This window comes from Myotis daubentonii, chromosome 13 (assembly GCF_963259705.1).
Source record: "Myotis daubentonii chromosome 13, mMyoDau2.1, whole genome shotgun sequence".
Lineage (NCBI taxonomy): Eukaryota > Metazoa > Chordata > Mammalia > Chiroptera > Vespertilionidae > Myotis > Myotis daubentonii.
This window is the reverse complement of record NC_081852.1, coordinates 39,501,471-39,520,936: the sequence shown is the minus strand read 5'-3', so window position 1 is coordinate 39,520,936 and position 19,466 is coordinate 39,501,471. Positions and strand designations below refer to the sequence as shown.

At 39.1% G+C, this 19,466-nt stretch overlaps 1 protein-coding gene across 8 annotated transcripts in view; it reads right to left on the bottom strand.

Annotated features, from left to right (window-relative positions):
- The window catches only part of TNKS2 (tankyrase 2), a 56,079-nt gene extending 38,339 nt beyond the window's left edge, over window positions 1-17,740 (bottom strand). For 3 of the 8 annotated variants that reach the window (XR_009448386.1, XR_009448387.1, XR_009448388.1), the window contains exons 1-7: window positions 17,243-17,740; window positions 9,596-9,820; window positions 7,182-7,277; window positions 5,655-5,691; window positions 5,414-5,489; window positions 4,963-5,057; window positions 4,179-4,245 (exon numbers count right to left, since the gene is read on the bottom strand). Coding sequence is in view for 4 of the 8 variants with exons in the window: in XM_059662826.1 (XP_059518809.1) it covers window positions 4,179-4,245; window positions 4,963-5,057; window positions 5,414-5,489; window positions 5,655-5,691; window positions 7,182-7,277; window positions 9,596-9,820; window positions 17,243-17,441 (795 nt within the window). In the remaining 4 variants the exon portion in view is untranslated. The remainder of the gene's footprint in view (window positions 1-4,178; window positions 4,246-4,962; window positions 5,058-5,413; window positions 5,490-5,654; window positions 5,692-7,181; window positions 7,278-9,595; window positions 9,821-17,242) is intronic. The other 5 variants (XM_059662823.1, XM_059662825.1, XM_059662824.1 and 2 more) reach the window with 2 other exon arrangements.
- Window positions 17,741-19,466: the final 1,726 nt, after the last annotated feature.

Below are 19,466 nucleotides of genomic sequence, written 5' to 3'. Positions count from 1 at the left end.
TTCTTGAACATCTTTCTGTTCTCCACCAAGCTTTCCACAGGAAAAATGTCTCGGTTGTGGACCAAACATTCAGTTTTTAACCTGACAACCCTTTCCTTCATGCTGATACCTCAAAAAGCACCTCTTAGGCAACAAACAAAGCATAATTTTAAATCATAAAGAGGCCATCAAGAGTGCTCACAAAACTACAATCCCAGACAACTTAATAGGCAGAAAAACTGTTGTTTTTAAATACTATCAGTTAACCTGTGATAGCATTTCAGAGTCAGTGAAATATGAAAAAGTTTAAGGCTAGTAGGGGATGGTTTGATAAGTTTAAGAAAATAAGTGTTTAATTACAGATTAAATAGTACATTAGACATGTTCTGTATAAAAGAAGGGTTAAAACAGGGAATCATTTGGGGGTCTGGAATGGAGTAATTCAAGTTACATAATGGAAAAAAATGATTCGGTTTTCAAACAAATTGATTCCCGAACAGCCTTCCGGGACAAATTAAGTTTGAGAAATGCGTTTCCATGTGTATGTTTTTTCCTATACATACATACATTCCTATGATAAAGTTTAATTCATAGATTAGGTAACAGCAAGAAGTTAATAACAACAATAAAATAGAACCATCAAAACAATACACTGTAATGAAAGATATGTGAATGTGCTCTCTCTCTCAAAGTATCTTATGGTACTGTACTCACTTTTTCACTTAAAGGAAGCACTTCACAGCTTCTTTCTGGCATATCTGAATTGCCATTACCACTAGTCTTGCTTTTGGGGGCCATTATTAAGTAAAATAAGGGTTAAATAGAAGCAGTGCAATACCAGGACAGTTGATCTGACAACAGACACAAATGGGTAGATAGCATATACAATGGGGATATGCTGAATTCATGTCTCAAGTGGGACAGTGTGACATTTCATCACACTACTCAGAATGACGTAAAATTTAAAAATTGTTTATTGCTGAAATTTTTCATATACTATATTTTCAGATCAGTTAACTGCAGGTAACTGAAACTGCAGAGAAATGAAACTGTAGATAGGTTCAGGGGAGACAGGGGGACTAATGTAGTTTGATGTGTTTTGAGAAATGTACATATTCATGATATCCATCACCCAATTCAAGATCTAAGACACTCACAGCTAAAGAAAAGAATTGGGGGAGGAGGGGGGAAAAAAAGACACTTTCATTATCCCAGAATGTTCCCTCATGCTTCTTTTATGGACAATTCCTGCCCCCATTCTGACTCTTAGCACATATTAGATTTACCTGTTCTTAAATTTCATAAAAATGGAATAACTCAGTGTGTACTTTGTGTCGTTTTTTTCACACACAATGTTTCTGAGATTCATTCATGTTGTCGTATCAATAATTCATTTTCATTGCTGAGTAGTGGCATTCCATTGTACAAAATATGCCATAATGTCATCCTGTCGATGGCATTTGGACTATTTCTAGTTTTTGACTATTATGAATAAGCTGTTATGAACATTTATGTACAAGTCTCTTTATGGATACATTATTCTTTTGCATATACCCCTAGAAATGGAATTGCTGGGTCATATGGTAGATATGTTTCGTTTTATTAAAAAGTGCCAAATACTTGGAATGTCTGAGTTCCAGTGCTCCACTGCCTTTCTAACACTTGGTATTTTAATTTAGCCATTTCCAACTATTAGAGTTGGATGGATCACAGAAGTCATTCTAGTTTAATCTCTCATCAAACACAAAATCCCTTCCACACTTACCTGTAGAAGGTGAACCAGCTACCTACTCTTAGTACTTTTAATGCCTGGAAACTAATTCTCAACTAACATAACTTTTATACTTAATAGATAACTTCTGTTGTTAAAAAGTTCTCTTTTACATTAAGTTAATTATGTACTTTAAACTTTGATCTATTGGTCTTTGGAACAAAAGAGATCAATATTCTTCTTTGCAATATTTGAAGGCAATTCTTTATGGTTTTCTTTTCCAATCTAAACACTTTCAGCTCCTTCACTCATGGTTTCTAGACTTCCTATCACCTTTGTGGCTCTCAACTAAATAGACTTCAGTTTAAAAAATTCACTTAAAAATATTAAGAGCCTAGAATGATAGATTCTCAATCGGTTTGACTGCACAAGTACAATGCATCTGTTAGGACATTTGCTCCTGATACTATACTTCTACTACTGGCATAAAATTATGTTAGCTTTTCAAGCAGTCACATCACAATCTGTATGCATCATTGTCATGAAAAGCAGTCTACTGCATGTTTGTTGTTAAATGCCATCATGTGCTAGCCCAGTGGTCGGCAAACTCATTAGTCAACAGCCAAATATCAACAGTACAACGATTGAAATTTCTTTTGAGAGCCAAATTTTTTAAACTTAAACTATATAGGTAGGTACATTGTTATTAACTTAATTAAGGTACTCCTAAGCTGGCCTTTGCTAAAAGCGTCCTCAATCTGATTGAGGTACATTCGCTGAGGTCAACCCCTTCCAACTCTCCCATCCACACTCATCTTGTACACTTGTTTCAGATAGACGAGTGTGGATGTGAGTTGGAAGGGGTCGACCTCAGCAAATGTACCTCAAAACAATGTACCTCCCCCGCGCTGCGTATCCCATGGCCCGCCTGTGCCACGGCTCCTGTCGCCCGACTTACCGACACCCCCCACTTCTTCTAATGCCACTTCAAAATAGACTCGCCCAGGCTGAAAACCGACTTCTGTACATGGGCCACAAAGTTTCAATCGCACTGTACATGCGCGCCCGCACGTGGTATTTTGTGGAAGAGCCACACTCAAGGGGCCAAAGAGCCGCATGTGGCTCGCGAGCCGTGGTTTGCTGACCACTGTGCTAGCCAGACTTGCTAGCAAGGATTGCTTACTGACTGTGTTGCCCAGGACTTCCACCTGTATTCCGTCTGTCTACTTGCTTTCTCCTGATTGTCCTGAACTTGAGTACTCTGTAACTGTTTGTACCCTCGCCTCTTCTAACCTCCTCTATCTATATATATAACCTCTAGTCAACTTCCCACACTTATTTAGTAAACACTACATCTTAGAAAAACACCATTCAATTGTCTTTTTATAAAAGTCTCATTGCAATCTGTCTGATGTTTCACTCTCATCCATAACATTCCAAATACCCTGCTGTATTCAGTTTTACTATAAGCAAAAGCATTACTGCTATGAATGTATGTAATATTACAGCCACATAATAAATTTTAAAAGGCTTATGACTATTCAGAGTATCTAACCATTATAACAAAGTTGTTTCTGTGGAAAAATGTATTCTGTGGTAGTACATGCTCCAAAGGAAGCATAGAGGCATTGGAAACTAATGTCTTCTTTCCGTTCCTATGACAGCTGCTGATATAGAATGAGGGAACGTATTCAAGGGGCAGAGTGAGTGCAGAGTGAGAGAAGTCTAAAGAGAGTGGTCAAATACATACAGAGAGACTGGGGGACAAAAAAATGTTGGGGTATGCGTAACATCCTTGGATCCACTCTAAGGAGAATATATATCTTCTATTCTCATCCAATAGGGAGCAAAATAAGGAATCTCTTGCCAGTCCCAGGAACCTGCTTGTTAAACAACAGTCACCCAGCATATTGGAAGAAGTAAAGCTATCCAAGCAAACCTGTTCCAACTCAAAGTACAACTGGGCAAGTCTTGCAAATGTAAATTGTAGTTTTAATATATGATTGACTAAAAATTGCTCTGATATTTTTAAGAGTTTCAAAATTTCACTTTAGCTACAAATTATAGAATCACGTAATCTGCTATTCATAAGATGGTAGTGCTACTTTAAAATCTTAAGGAATCTCAAAAATCTCAAGCAGTCAGATGCTGACCTATCAACCATCTACACCAGAGGTCCTCAAACTTTTTAAACAGGGGGCCAGTTCACTGTCCCTCAGACATTCCACACATGCGCACTGCGGGCCCGGGACAAGTCGGCTGCTAAGCAGGACAGGCAGCAACGGCAAAAACACCCGGCGGGCCGGATAAATGTTTTCGGCGGGCCACATGTGGCCCGCGGGCTGTAGTTTGAGGATCCCTGATCTACACTTTGTAATAATTATAAATACTCCTATATCCACTAAGCACCAAAAACACACAGAAAAACAGATACACTAGGTATTTAAAATAACTTATATAATTATAAGAAAAGTACAACAGAACTAACCTTGACCAGAAGTTCAGTTACTTCATAATGACCATAAGAACAGGCATTGTGTAAAGGCACCAGATCACTACAATATGAGAAGGGGGAAAGCCTGTTATTAGAGATTCCCAAGACTTAGTTAATTTAATTTAAATTTACAGTCAGACTTAAATAGCAAATTGCTTATGTGACCTCATAATAAAAACGTACAAAATTTAATAACATCCATTTGAACCCTAAGTCCTAGCAATTCTAATTCCCAAGTCTCTTTCAATACATTTCATCATCCCTCCCCCCGCCACTGCACTGCCATTGTCTTGGTTTGGGCCTTTACTATTTCTCCCTGTACTACTGAAATAATCCCCACTTCAATTTGTACTTGAAGCTATAGCCAGATTTTTTCAAAAGGTTACCCGATGTAGTTACTTCTTGTTTTAAGTCCTTTACTGGCTCTTCTTTGCTTTCAAAAGACCGTTCCAACTACTCAGCCTAGCATACAATGATCTGATGATCTCTACCTTACCCTTCTATAACACTATAGCAAACGCTGAATGCCTCTACACCTCACACTTACTAGAGAACTTGTATTGTCAGATATCTTTTCATGCCCCCTAAAGTGTAGTGTAAGCCTGAGTGGTTGCCTTAATGTTTTATAATTCCCTATGCCCTCAGATATATCTGAATATCATAAAAGCTCAATACATGTTTATGCTGTTTAGTAAAACATATGATTTTTATAAGGTCACAGAAATTACTATAAGGATAGTAATATTTAAGAAATCCTAATTTTTGTTCAAATACTTACCCTTTATCTTTAGCATGGACATCAGCTCCATGTTGCAGCAACAGCTGTACAATCTTTACTCTATTGTATCCTGCTGCCAAATGTAATGGAGTTGACTGAAATATCAGAAAAATTAATGAAATTCAAATACTGGCTGAAAAAAAGGTGTGAAAAGCTAAAAAAAACAAAAAAACCCCCCAAAATCCAGAAAAAAGCCCTTTAACTTTATTGTCTAAATAGTCATCAATTTGGTTTTAAAAAAATCCAATACATATACTGAAAGTATAGTACAAAAGTTTACAAAGAGGAACTAAATATTTATTATCAAAAAAGTTTTAGTAAGTTTAAGAATCCAAATTATTGCTTAAAAGAATATATCAGCATTCTCATCAAATGTTTTAATTTATAATAAGATAAATGTATTTTCATGTTACCAGGAGATGAATACAAACTTAGGGGTAAAAGAAAGTACCTTTCTACCATCACTTGCATGGCAGTTGACATTTAATGGTGTGAGCAGAGCCATCATTTTTTCCTCATTGCCACTCCTAACACACAAAAGAAAATTTATTAGCAATTTCTATTTTTTAGCACATCCCATATGAGGACATTTATGTGAACATTTAAAAAAATGCATTCTTTTTTTAGTTTTCTTATTAAAAAAAAACAAAAAACATTTAAATGATGAAGATTTCATGGGATATATAACACACCTGGCACTTTCCAAGAGTTCGTCTTTCTTATATTCACCTATGAATCGGGGGAAAAACAAAACCAAACCAGAAATTAAACATTTCAATTACAAAAGTAACTATAGTTTTATACATAAAGATGCTCATTGAATTATATTTAAAGTATATAAATTTGAAAATAAATTTCCAATAAAAGGAAAACGGTTAATCAGTAGAATATTGTACAGTTTAAAAATATTTATATGAAGAACATGGACTACCTTTGTTATAGAAGTGAAAAAAATTCAATGATATATAACAAAGTATCACTGCAACTATATGAAAACAATATGAACAGAAAAAAGAAAGCCAAGGAGGAAATATACAAAATTTTCAAAAAGTTTGTCTTAGGTGGGAGTTTATGGGTGAACCTTTTTTCTTTTTTCTCCTTAAATTATTATAGAAAACCAAAATGCTATTCGCATAACACACAAAATGCATATACAACTTCATTCAAAAGCCAACAAAACAAAATCCAATATACCAACATTTAAAATGACAAGATAATCTATAGCATCACCAACTGAACATAACCATTAACATTCTTGTGAACCCAAAAGATTTTTCAAGACTAAAATTATTTTTATTACAATGCTTTTTTAAATAGTCAGCCTTCCATATCTGCAGGTTTTGCATCCATGACTTTAACCAATCTCAGACTGAAAATCGTATTTTCAATTCACAGTTGAGAATATATGAATTTGGAGAGCCTACAGTATGCATCGATTTGCGCCTTTTTTTAATTTTAAATATATTTTATTGTTTTTTTTACAGAGGAAGGGAGAGGGATAGAGAGTTAGAAACATCCATGAGAGAGGAACATCGATCAGCTGCCTCCTGCACACTCCCTAATGGGGATGTGCTCACAACCAAGGTACATCCCTTGACCGGAATCGAACCTGGGACCCTTGAGTCCGCAGGCCAATGCTCTATCCACTGAGCCAAACCGGTTAGGGCTGATTTGTGCCTTCTTAAAGAGCTTGAACATCCAAAGACATTTGTATTCATGGGAATTAAGGGGCACTCTGTGGACAACGAGGGCTAACTGTATATATAAATAAAAACAGGATTAAATATATACTTTATGCCTATAGCTTTTATATTTATAATGAATACAAAGAAACCTTTACAATTAATATGGTTTAAATAAACATAATTTAACAAAATGAATAGTGTTTACTGATTTGCTGAAATGAAATCCAAACTGCTGCCCATAATATGAATTGCATATTGGCTACTAGTGCAAGGTTTCATTTGAACCTCAAGGTATTTTTTAAAAGACAAAAGCAGGGAATTGCATGGAATAGGGAAGAAGGAACACCAATTTTGAAAAGAAAAAAAAAAAAGCTTTATCTTTCTTAGATAAGAATCAAATGTCAACTGTACAGAAGTAAAAAAATAAAAATAATAACTGACACTATTTAAAAACATCTAGTTGAGGTCATTAACCACAGGAAGTTCATTCTTTATATTCTTCCTGGAATACCCAAAGAGAGTACACAAACTTACCAGTCAGCACTGCTTTGGCAGACGGGTCTGCTAAATCCAACGCTGTCCTTCCATCTGTATTTTGGATGGTTGGCTCAGCTCCATGCTGCAAGAGCACTGAAAAATAGCAATACTACTTTTTTCAAGATGGTATTCATGACAATTTGATTTCTGACTCAAGGTTAAAGATATTTCATATCCCAAAAGTGTGGTAAATGTTTTATTTTAAAGATAAGCATAAAACATTTTATTATTTAATGTACTATACACATTTAATGTATTATACATTTTATTATTTAATGTATTACACACATTAATGTCTCCTAAGTTCAGTCAGATTTTCCTTTGCTAGACAAGTGACTAAGGACAGATAAGAGTGTATAAGAAAATAAAAGGCAAGTCTGCTTGAAAGATTGTTTTTTCATTCCAAATGAATACTGCCTATGTTAGAAAGGTTGTTCTATCATAACAGAAATAAAATTTCTAATCCTATAGAAATATGGATCTGTGGTTATTCAAAATAAAAAAAATATGTAGGCAAATTCTTAAAAAAAGAAAACAAGAAACAAAAACACTCTCTGTAGGGTTAACAAACTCCAAATTAAAACTATAATCCAAAGCACATAAAAAGAAAGACCTGTGCTATATTCTGTATTGTTATTTGTTATGTAAAGATATTACAGCATACTCTACAAATAAGGAGCTGGGGAAAGACAGGCAAGTACATGCAGAAAGGGAAGCCCAAAGTCCATTCTTTGATTGGGTTACTGTTCATTCTACTCTATTCCTATCTGTAACAGTACTATCCAACAGAAATGAAATGTGAGGCATTAATGTGAACTAAATATGTAATAAAAAATGAAAAGAAACAGGCTAAATTTTAACACATTTTATTTACCCAACATACTGTCATTTCTTTTTCCTTTCTTTCTTTCTTATAATATATTTTATTGATTTTTTTATAGAGAGCTAGAAACATAGATGAGAAACATCGATCAGCCGCCTCCCGCACACTCCCCACTGGGGATGTGCCCGCAACCAAGGTACATGCCCTTGACCGGAATCGAACCTGGGACCCTCAAGTCCGCAGGCCAACGCTCTACCCACCGAGCCAAACAGGTTAGGCAACATGCTGTCATTTCAATATTTATATTTATATCGTAATCAAAATAAAATTGAGATACTTTGCATTTCCTTTTTTCATATTAAGACTTTGAAATCTGGTATATTTTCCCCTTAGAGTAGATCTCAATTTCAAGAAGTCCTCAGCTATCATACTGGATTGGATAGTGCAGATCTATAACTATATTTAGAAAACCCTACTTATTAAAACTAGTTATTTATATGTCAGAGACTCAGGAACTAGCAAAAGGCAGTAGCAATATAAGACAACAATATAAGATAATACACTGGGCAGAGGTTACTAGGTAATCTATTTCGTATCTTTATAAATTACCTAATTTGAACTAAGATGGTGACTTTAATCTAAACAGTGACTTGGGGTTTGGAGGGCAGAAGAGAACAATGTAAGTCCAGCACAGAGCCCTGGACTTTCCCTAGTACACAGGCTTTCTATCTGCCTCAAGAATTTCAACTGCCCCTATGTCAGAAAATAGAACTAAGGTAGCAGAGTCCAAAATCCCTATGTTAGGTTCAGAAAAGTCATACCAGGTTAATAAAAACTCTCAATCAAATAAGCGGCCTTCTCACTTATACTTTTCTGTCAATGATCAAACTGTTGAGCAAAGCCTATCTCATTTGTTAAAGTATTATAAATGACTGATAATTTTTCCTTCAAATGCTTCTTTATGCATCCTGCCATTTCTATTCTCCTATAATAACCCTAGTTCATAACCTCATCATTTCTTATCTGGGTTATTCTACAGTTTCCTAGCTAATCTCTCTGATGCCATCCATTCTACCAGCCACCTATCAGATCACTCTTGCTAAAACACACTATTCTCATCACACTGTTGTTCCCTTCCTTAACCGTCTTCATAATATCAAGCTCCTTAACTTGGAATTCAAAGTTCTTTATAAAGATGTCCCTGCCTACCTTTTCAACCTTTCTCCCACTACTTGTTGGAAAGACTTCAGAAAGGAGTGACTGGACTCCAGCCAACTCACTGCCCTCATTATCCTCGAACACTCCCTGTTCACTGCCATGACTTTATCTGATTCTGTGTGTGTGCTATCTCCCAAGAAAATTCAAATTTCCAGAAAACAGGAATTTTGTCTCTATTCTCTAAAGAGCTTAAGCCCAGTACTATACACAAAATGACACTTAGTAAATAGTGGTTAGTTTAAATTATTAAGTGTTCTTAAGTATTTAAGTTCAGCCTGGCAGAATTTGATCATATTAATGAATGAAGTCAGTTAGACTCAGAATGGTTACAAACTATTTCAGGAAAATTCTGGAAAGTAAACAGTCTTACCGATGCAAACATCAATCTTTCCTTTAATTGCAGCTTCATGGAGAGGAGTATAATTCCAATTATCACGAGCATTTGGATCTGCACCATGTCGCAAAAGGAGAGTGACTACTTCAGCATGACCAAAAGAGCATGCGTTGTGAAGAGGAATAAGGCCCCCATCATCACGTGCTTGGACATTTGCACCATTCTGAAGCAAATATTCAACTACATCTTTCCGCCCAAATCCTAAAAGAAAACAAATTATTCATATTTAAGTCCTCCAAAGAAAAATGCATAAATTAGAATTAAGTAGAAGCCATGCTAAAATGTTCCTGGATGGGAAATAATAAAGAGGGATTCAACAATTCAAGAACTCATTGATGAGATAAAGAGAGAGAGAGACTCAATACTGACACTTACGACAATACTGAAACTGAAGTTTAAGCTGGGTAGAAAGGGTGAAGTGATTATATTTATACTAGAGGCCTGGTGCATGAAATTCGTACACGGGTAGCGAATTCCCTAGGCCCGGCTGGCAATCCAGGGTCGATCTGTGGGGTGACTGGCAGGGCAATCAAGGGCCCCCCACTGGTACTCGCCTTGGCTGGCCTGGGGCAGCTCCTGCTTTGGATGTCTTCCCCCTGGTGGTCAGTGCACATCATAGCAACCGGTCATTCTGCCATTCGGTTGATTTGCATATTAGTCTTTTATTATATAGGATAGTTACAAACAGTCCAAGACACAGATAACTTCTACTTCTATAACTTTGTATCAACATGATGTCTGAAACCCATCTGGAGACTGACAGCAGAGATCAGCATGTTTCAAAGTCACATTGTAAGGACTGTACATGTGAGTGGAGATCATGTTGTTATGCTGAGAGTAGATGAAGAGTCTGAAATTTTGAAGCCACTTCTTGGCATAAAAGGAACTTAGAGGGGGTGAGTATGTAGCTATTTAAAATTTTAAAATCTTCCACTGTTAGTTTAGTGAAACCTTTAGATTCAAGATACTTCCTAAACTCTAATCCCTGATGAAATCCCATTCTTATAGTCTCAAAAATAGTTCAAAGCATCTGTTAAGTACTCATTTCTTGAGGAAAAATAGCTTTGCAGGTTTTTTTTTCTAATCATGTTCTTACTGGCCAGGCAGAACATGAATAGGCATACCTTAGAATCAATGCCAACCTCCATATCCTAAGGATCTCTGTATAAAGGAATCAGAAACCTAAAGTTAGTAGTCATGGCTGCTCAAGATATATTGTGGTTTATTTTATAATTATGGAAGAGCAGTCATCTTTAAACACTGCTCAATGTCATGTATGAAGATACTGATGAAATCATACATTGTTGAATCTACTATAAAGCACTAACAATGAAACAAAACAGGAATATTTGGAAAGCATACTTGCTGATCAATAAACTGTCACTTAATAGCAGGTAGTGTGTCCTGTTTATTTCTGTTCACTGGCCAAGGCCAGAATCTAGCATATAGGACTTAATAAACATTTGCTTAGTACATGTCTAATATTTTGAAATAGTAAGCAAATGACCCTGAGAGAATATGGAGCTGATGATTTGTGACCACAAAGAAAAGCAGTCTATTCAATTTCTCTTGTCAGGTTTCATCACTACCTAGTGCCATCATCAGTTTCAGCAGTTCCAGGAACTGCTAACCATGACTATTGTTAACAGTATCATATTTTGCTGCTATACTGGAAACATCCTTTCAACTGAATGGCTTCCATAAATACTATTAAGTAGTGGAAGTCATTACTGAGAAACCAACTTAAACTCTCAGAAAATCTTACTGAGAGCTGCCACCTCCCAGTTTTTATAGTCTGAAGATGAGATGGGCCACTGATGATTTAACTGGTCTAATCCTATATAATAAAAGCCTAATATGCAAATCGAACAGTGGAATGACTGGTCGGCGGGGCCTGCGAGAGAGCGGCACCAGGCCAGCCAAGGTGGATGCCAGCGGGCAGGGACAGCAATCAGGAGGCGGTGGCGAATAGCAGCAATGGAGGGGTGATGGGGGGAGGGGGGGCAGGGCTGGAGCTGCCCCCCTGGTGGTCAGTGTGCTCCCACAGGGGGAGTGCCACTTAGCCACAGGCCGGGCTGATGGCTGGTGAGTGCAGCAGAGGTGGTGGGAGCCTCTCCTGCCTCTGTGGCAGCACTAAGGATGTCTAACTATGGCTTAGGCCCACTCTCCCCCATCAGTCGGACATCCCCTAAGTGCTCCCGGACTGGGACTGTGAGGAGCAGGCCGGGCTGAAGGACCCCGCCCCCTGCCCCCGAGTGCACGAATTTTCGTGCACCGGGCCTCTAGTATGAAATGATAGTGATGACTTGACAAGCTAAAGGTAAGCTGGAGTCATATATGGCTTTATCAGAAAAAAAATAATCAGAAACAGGAAATATCAATAAATGCCATGAAAGAGAGAATGCTCATGTAATCTGGGAGATTGGATGCATAATCAAGCAGACTTAGGCTCTTATCAGGACTCTTGTCAGATTTTTCTGAGGGATGTCATTTTAAACTTACTAATAATTTTAGTTAGCAAAAACCCAGAAAGGTATTTTCTACATATATTTCTTTCAAATGAGAAATACAAAGAAGGTTTTGCCCAGCTCAACTTAGGACAATATACCATCTACCTGATCAGACTAAGAGAAACTTGGAAAAGGGTGCCATGACCTCTGGGCTGATGAAATTCTAACTATCTAAATGGAGAAGTACGTACTCCAAACTAGTTCTGAATGAAGTCAATCGCCTACCTCTAAGTCCAGCAAGAGCTGAGGAAAAAAGTGTAGCTCAAATCTTGATAATATACTGGGGAGATCTGCTAAGTCAAGAAAGATTCTGAATTCTTAAATATACTGGAAAAAAGTGTAGCTCAAATCTTGATAATATACCGGGAGATCTGCTAAGTCAAGAAAGATTCTGAATTCTTAAATATACTGGTGTTTATTTGATAATGGGGCCCGGTGCATGAAATTCGTGCATGGGTAGGGTCCCTAGGCCTGGTCAGTGATCAGGACCGATCTGTAGGGCAACTGGTGGGGGGATCAGGAGTCCCCCCACTGGCACCCAACTTGGCTGCTGGCACCGCCCACTCGCTGCCCCCTGCTTTGGCTGGCCTGGGGCCTGCGGGCAGCTCCTGCATTGAACATCTGCCCCCCTGGTGGTCAGTGCACATAATAGCAACCAGTCGTTGGATTTGAATATTAGGCTTTTATTATAGAGGATTTGGGTTTTTTACTGATGTAGGATTTTACTCACTCTCCCCCTCTCCCCAAAAGCAAAAAAGCAATTTTGGAAACAATAATGTCTAGTTCTAGTCCTAGGTAAGGAATGTGGGTACATTTTATGAATCTCCCATAATTATGATGTTGGCCTACAGACAAAAGAAGGAAATACTATTGAAACATACTGGATGTCTTTAAAAGTACCACTATGAGAAAGGATATGAACATCAAGTATAAAAGCTATTCTATCTTTGATAGCTGAGTTGTTAAAACCTTCAGTTGGGGCAATCATTCCACTTTGTTATACCAGTCAGTGTCTGACCTGTTGGTCCAACTGTCCGTCCTATGCAGAAATCCTTTCTACAACATCTCTGAAAGATGCCAACCCCACCAATTCTATAGCTAAACAGATTGTTAAAGGGGGTCTGACTCCCTGCAACCTTCCATCTACTGGTACTTGTTTTGACTGTTGAAGCTATACAACTCATATCCATTTACTTTTCTACTGGAATGTCTTAAATACATGTGAAGAGAGTAACACTGCCTGACCTTAGTCTTCTTTCAGCTCTAGAATAAGTAACTCTAGTTTTCATCTGTTGCTTGTATAATAAATTCCAGAGGCTTTAATCCCACTTCCCTTCTCTGAATAATAATAATAAAAATCCTTCTTATATGCAATCCACACAATTGAATACAATAATTGAGGTTCAGTCTGACTGGTCCAATGTAGAGTTGAGTAGCATACTATAAATACAGAACAGTAACATACACACTACAAATACAAAACAAGTGTTACTTTGCTTATCTAGAACTCTACAATGCAAGCTCTTTTCCAACTTGTCATTCTTCTAATATACATGTATATAGGACTTAATAAACATTTGCTTAGTGCTGTTTAATATTTTGATATGTATATCATCTTCTGCCACCATCTCTATATCTAAAATTCTTGAATCTGATAAATGGTTTTACACATTTCTCTATTGAACGATACCACGCTGCACACTTCCCAAAATATTTAAAATTCTCAAACCATGAAATTCTATTTTACCCGCCCCAGTTCTAAGATTCTAGAGAATGCTATGTATTTCTTTGGCTATGATGGACAATAAGATGACTTTCTCCCAAAGTTTCTGTCCCTCTTCTAAACAAGTTCAGAGAAGCAATCACCTTTACTGAAATCTGCTCTTTTCTAGGGGATTACACTGTCAAGCATTTCAGATGCTACTGTTTTTAGCAAAATTAAAGCTGCAGCCTCTCTCCACCAACTTGCCTCTACAAGTTTTGCAACATGTCACAAAAATTCACTCATATCCTCTGTATGAGGGATGGAGTGTGGGGGTAGGGAGAAGATAAGGAGGGAAGGGAGCTGGCAGTGGCGGGACTGAAGAGGAAACAATTTTTCTTATAAAAATGACTTCTTAAAGCATACTTATCTACAAGGATTGTAATCCAGTTCAATAAAAAAATACACCTAATAGAAAAGTTCCAGTTTATGTTGATTGCGTTTTTCACTAACAGAACTCCTTTGGGGATGGCAACTGATTATTCTTTTAACTAAATGTTTTAGATGAAAAGACAATTTTTTCTGAAACTGTTCTTCTATCCATTTTCCTTGGTCTGCACAGACTTATTCCTGTTCCTTGGACATCAGAACAAACAGACAAAAACACGCTCCCCCCCCCCCCCCACCGCAGTAAAACCTCCAAACTTTAATTGGCTAAAAAAACCTGTTTTCCTCCATTGCTTACTCTGTAAAGTACAAACCGAAGAAACAGCTTGGTCAGGCAGCTACATAGTCTCACCACCTACGTTGAGTTTCCAATGGCATGTTTAGATGCACATTAACATGACTGATAACTCACCATCCGGGATATACAATGTATTCTCCATATAGTAAGAGAAAATGCAGCTGGATGCATTTATTTAAAAATTGAGAAAACAAGTTCTCTCCCATCATCTAATAATTTAGATCAAATTTACAAAGCTAATTTAAAAGTTTCTTTTTTGTGATGTGGCATTTGCAACTTCTAAATAATTTTGGGAAGGACTTTAAATTTAAATTTTTTTAAAAAAATTAACATTATTTTTCAATTATAGTTCAACTACAATATATTATTTTTATTTGTACAACATAGTGATTAGACACTTATATATGGAGTTATATGCATGCTTTTTAAAAAATATATAATTTTATTGATTTCAGAAAGGGAGGTAGAGGGAGAGAGAGAGATTGAAACATCGATGAGAGAGGATCATTGATTGGCTGCCTCCTGCATGCCCCCCACTGGGGATCAAGCCTAAAACCTAGACATGTGCCCTTGACCCGAATTGAACCTGGGACCCTTCAGTCTGCAGGCTGAAGCTCTATCCTCTGAGCCAAACCGGCTAGAGCTATGCCTGGTTTTAAATTCAGGACTTTAAAGCTCTGGTATATGTAGACCATTAGCAATTTTTATTGTATTATTTTCTTTTCATACCTTAAATTCTTAACTGTATAATCTGTACCTGATAATATGGAAAATTGTGAGGGGTGGGCTTGTTCTCAAAATAAGTTTTCCATTTCAGTCTCAACAAACCACAATAAACCTTTGTAGAAAGTACTTTGAAATGTTGGGACAGACTGAGGGTGGAATGGTGGTGGTGGTGGGGGGGGGGCACACAAAATCAATAAGAAGCTAATCCTATAATCTTAAACCTCTAAATATTCCTATTTTCAGATATCAGTAAGAAGCTAATCCCATAATCTTAAACCTCTAAATATTCCTATTTTCAGATATGAACTCATTAATACATCAAATTCTTGAAAGGTAGCAACTAAGATCTTCCTTGGTTATTTTTATCCCACATATCAAGTGAACAGAATCTAAGTAACACTACCCTTTGAATTACGTATCAGTTGGTTATGACAGTTTGTCAAATCAGTTGTTTAAATGTTGAATATATGGTCAAACAGGACAATCCAAATTAGCTGAGCAAAGGCAGCACCAAACACCAAAATTTTAGGCAAAATGGCTAAACAGCTTAGATTTGACTTGAGCATTCTTAATCCCTTCTGCTGCCCACAGGCTGTTTCTAGTTCTCTCACCAACAACCCTTCAAACCTTCTCTCTTTAAAAAGGCTCCCCATTGGGAACCCAACAAAGTTGTAATTGATCAAGAAAGCATACCTCCTAATAATATTTATGTTTTAAAACTGGTACAGGTTAAAGCAAACAAATTTTTGTTGGGAGTAAAAGGTCTGTGAACAAGGAAATCTTTCTTATGCTCCTTCTTTGCACATCATTCCTATTCCAAAAGAGGAGAGTGCTTTAAAATATATCCTTCTGTTTCTTAAAAAACTATTTTAGCCTGGCCTGATAGCTCCCAATGCGACAAGGCTGCAGATTCCATCCCGGGTCAGGGCACACACAAGAATCAACCAATGAATGCATAAATAAGTAAACAACAAATCGATAATTTCTCTCTCTCTCTCTCTCTCTCTCTCTCAAATCAATAAAAAAATTATTTTAAGCAATCAAGTAATACATCAAATAAAACACCAGGATTATCAGAAGTATGAAACCCTAATCCCATTTTCAATTATAAGAACAGGGGTAGTCTTGATCTTTCCTAAAAGTGAAAAGTATAGAAATAAGCTGAGGGTCTCACTTCTAGTTCTTTTAAATTCTTCAATGAAATGTAATATGCTTATATCATAAAGTGAACCTAGTCAATACTAAAAGTCATTCAGACGATATAAATCTCAGAATGAAGCAAAATCAGTCCCAATGTAACTCTAGATCCAAGCTAAAGTATCTGCATCATCTTTCCTCTCTTCCTACTACTTTTCCACCCCAAGGGTGCGTGTGCGTGTGCGTGTGCGCGTGTGTGGCAGAGACCACCATCCCGATCCGGCCTAAATCAGACCTCAGTTCTCCCGATTTTGACCATTTCCAGTACTTGTCTCTCCAGAAACTTGCTAATGATACCTAGATAAACCCATTCAGGCAAATGTGTCAATGGCCCACTAAGCGACTCCTTCTAAATTACATCTTTGCATTTTACAGAGGCCTTTAACACCTTAACCAAAGGATTGGTGAGAATCACAGTGGAATGTGCAAGGAGGACAGATTTTGGAGGCCTTTCAGATTACAAGGTCTACCACGTCCCCGCTTTCTTGCGTGCAGAGGCCTTCTAGGGGAGCAAGACCGGAAGTTGATCCAAGTATTGACGATACAAAACAAAGCCACAAAAAACACACACCTTGAGCGCGGCACGCTCCGTGCAGCCCCTTCCCCAATCTTCCCAAGCCCCCCTGGATGAGAAGGAGAAGCCCAGGCCCGGAGTGCCAGCGGGGAAAGGCGGGCAGAGGAGCCCGCGAGCCCGGCGCGCAGGTGGGGTTTGGCGAGAGGCGAGGCGGCGCCGCCCGGGTTACCTGCGGCGAAGTGGAGCGGCGTGGACTTCCTGCCCGCCGTGTCGCGGCTGTTCACCTTCTCGGGCGTCACCAGCCTCTTGACTCGCTCCACGTCCCCGTTGCGGCACGCCTCGAACAGCTCGCGGGCGGCCGGCTCCATGGCCTCCGCCGCCGCGCCCGCGCAGGCCGCGCCCCCGCCGGCGCAGCGGCGGCCCGACATGATCCTGGCCGCCGCCGCCGCCAGCAGCAGCGCCAGCAACGGCAGTAGGAGCCCGGGCCCCGCGAGCAGGAGGGCGAGGCCCCCCGGAGGAGACGCACTCAGGGCCTGGGCCGCTCAGCTCCCTCCGGTCACCGGGGTCGGCGCAGTCCCATGGCCGCGCCGCCGGGCGCCCCTCGCTGGGCCTCGGGAACCCCCGACTGCCCCGCGACGGCGGAGGCAGCTTGAACCCGACGTTCGAGACCCCAGGCGACGCGGCGGCGGAAGCTGGGAAAGCCCCTCCCTCCCGCCAGCACCGCGCCGTCCTGGGAGCGCGAGTGACGACGTGTTGCGCGTGCGCAGTGGCCGCAGCCCGGCCGGACCCGTTTCGGCGAGCGAGGGCGCGCGGAGGGGCTTGTGGGAAATGTGGCCGCGGGAGGCGAAGGGGATTCGGCCCACCGCCATCTTTGCGGTGGGTTTTTCCGAAGTAGAACGACTCTGCTATTGTCCTTTTTTAAAGCGTGAGTTTCCTTGCTTTGTTACACCGAGAAGAGCCTTTGAAAGCGTCATCCCCCCACGATCTTGGAATTCTCACTGTGGAAGTTTCCCCCCTTTTTTCAGCTTCCACAATCCCTTTCTTCTGGGGGATTTATCTTGTTTTCCTTTCCTGTTTCTTCCCTGCTCTCCACCTGATGGGAAGTTTGGGTGCGCTGCCTCAAGATCATTTAAGTGAAATTAGGAAGGCCATGGAAGTTTGTTCCAATTCTAAATTAATAATTGCGAGGTATGGCTCTGGTTAATTAGTCTTTCCATAGTTGAGTTGTTAGCTGAGGACTAATCCAATGGCCCACAGGTAAACCAGTATTACACTGACGTAGTTGAGGTGTGGATGTCTGGGACAAAGGTCAATGAACTGCAAAAAAATTTCTTCCGTTGCCTGAACTTCTTTAACCTGTTTTTCAGGTTTTGGTTGGAAATGTTGACTCACTACTGTGCTAAAAGACAGAGGATGTACACTTTTGGCAGCATTTTTATAATTATGAAAGTTACGGAAATATATATGTATCCATTAGAATAACTACTATAAAAAAAACCATAAAATAGGGTTGGTGAGAACATGGAGAAATTGGAACCTTTGTGCACTGCTGGTGGGACTATAAACTGGTGCAATGGCTATGGAAAACAGTATGGCATTTACTAAACCTTTAAAAATAGAACTGCTAAAAAAATAAAAATAGAACTGCTATGTGATGCAGTAACCCACTTCTGGGCATAGAAAAAGGAATTGAAAGCAGGGTCTTGGAGAGATACTTGCATGCCCTTGTTCATAGCAGCATCTCTCTATATAAAAGGCTAATATACTAAGTGTCTGTCCGGGTAATGACGTCAGGTAGCAATGCCCAGCTTCCTCTCCCTGGCGACTAGCCTCCCTGAAGTTTCTTCAGCCCAGGAACATGACTTGCTTTATAGCCAGGTGGAAACATTTCACACTGTAACCAAATGTCAGAGGTACTGGGGGTGAGGACTTCCTGTGCCTCATCTCATCTGATCCTCACAGAAATCCTGGAGTAGGTAGATAGGAGACTCGGTGGAATCCTATTTTCTTTTCGTTAGCCGGAAAACAGAGATTTAGAAAGCTTAGAAACTTGACCCGACTGAAAAGAAGTAAGAAATGGTGGACCTTGAAAATGACTTCAGGGTTTCTCACAGAGCAGAATATAGTCAAACACTGCTACAGTTAAATATTTTACCCTTTGTTCTCCCTGTGTGATCTACAATAATAATCTGCTTCGTGTTGATATTTACTGCTGTGTTGCTGACAAGTACCTGAAAGAGAAGTTGGGGTGCTTCACTGGGCTGGAAAAAGTTTAGCTAAATCAAAAAGCAGATCTAATTAGGAAAGTTTATTCTATATCTATAAAAGGCTAAGTTGACTCGCACATGCCCAATACATAATAAAGCTCTCCCTGGCACCAATCACACTCGTGTGTTTCCATCTGTCATTGTCGATCATGAATTTGGTTGGCACTTCTATTATAGAGAAAGGGC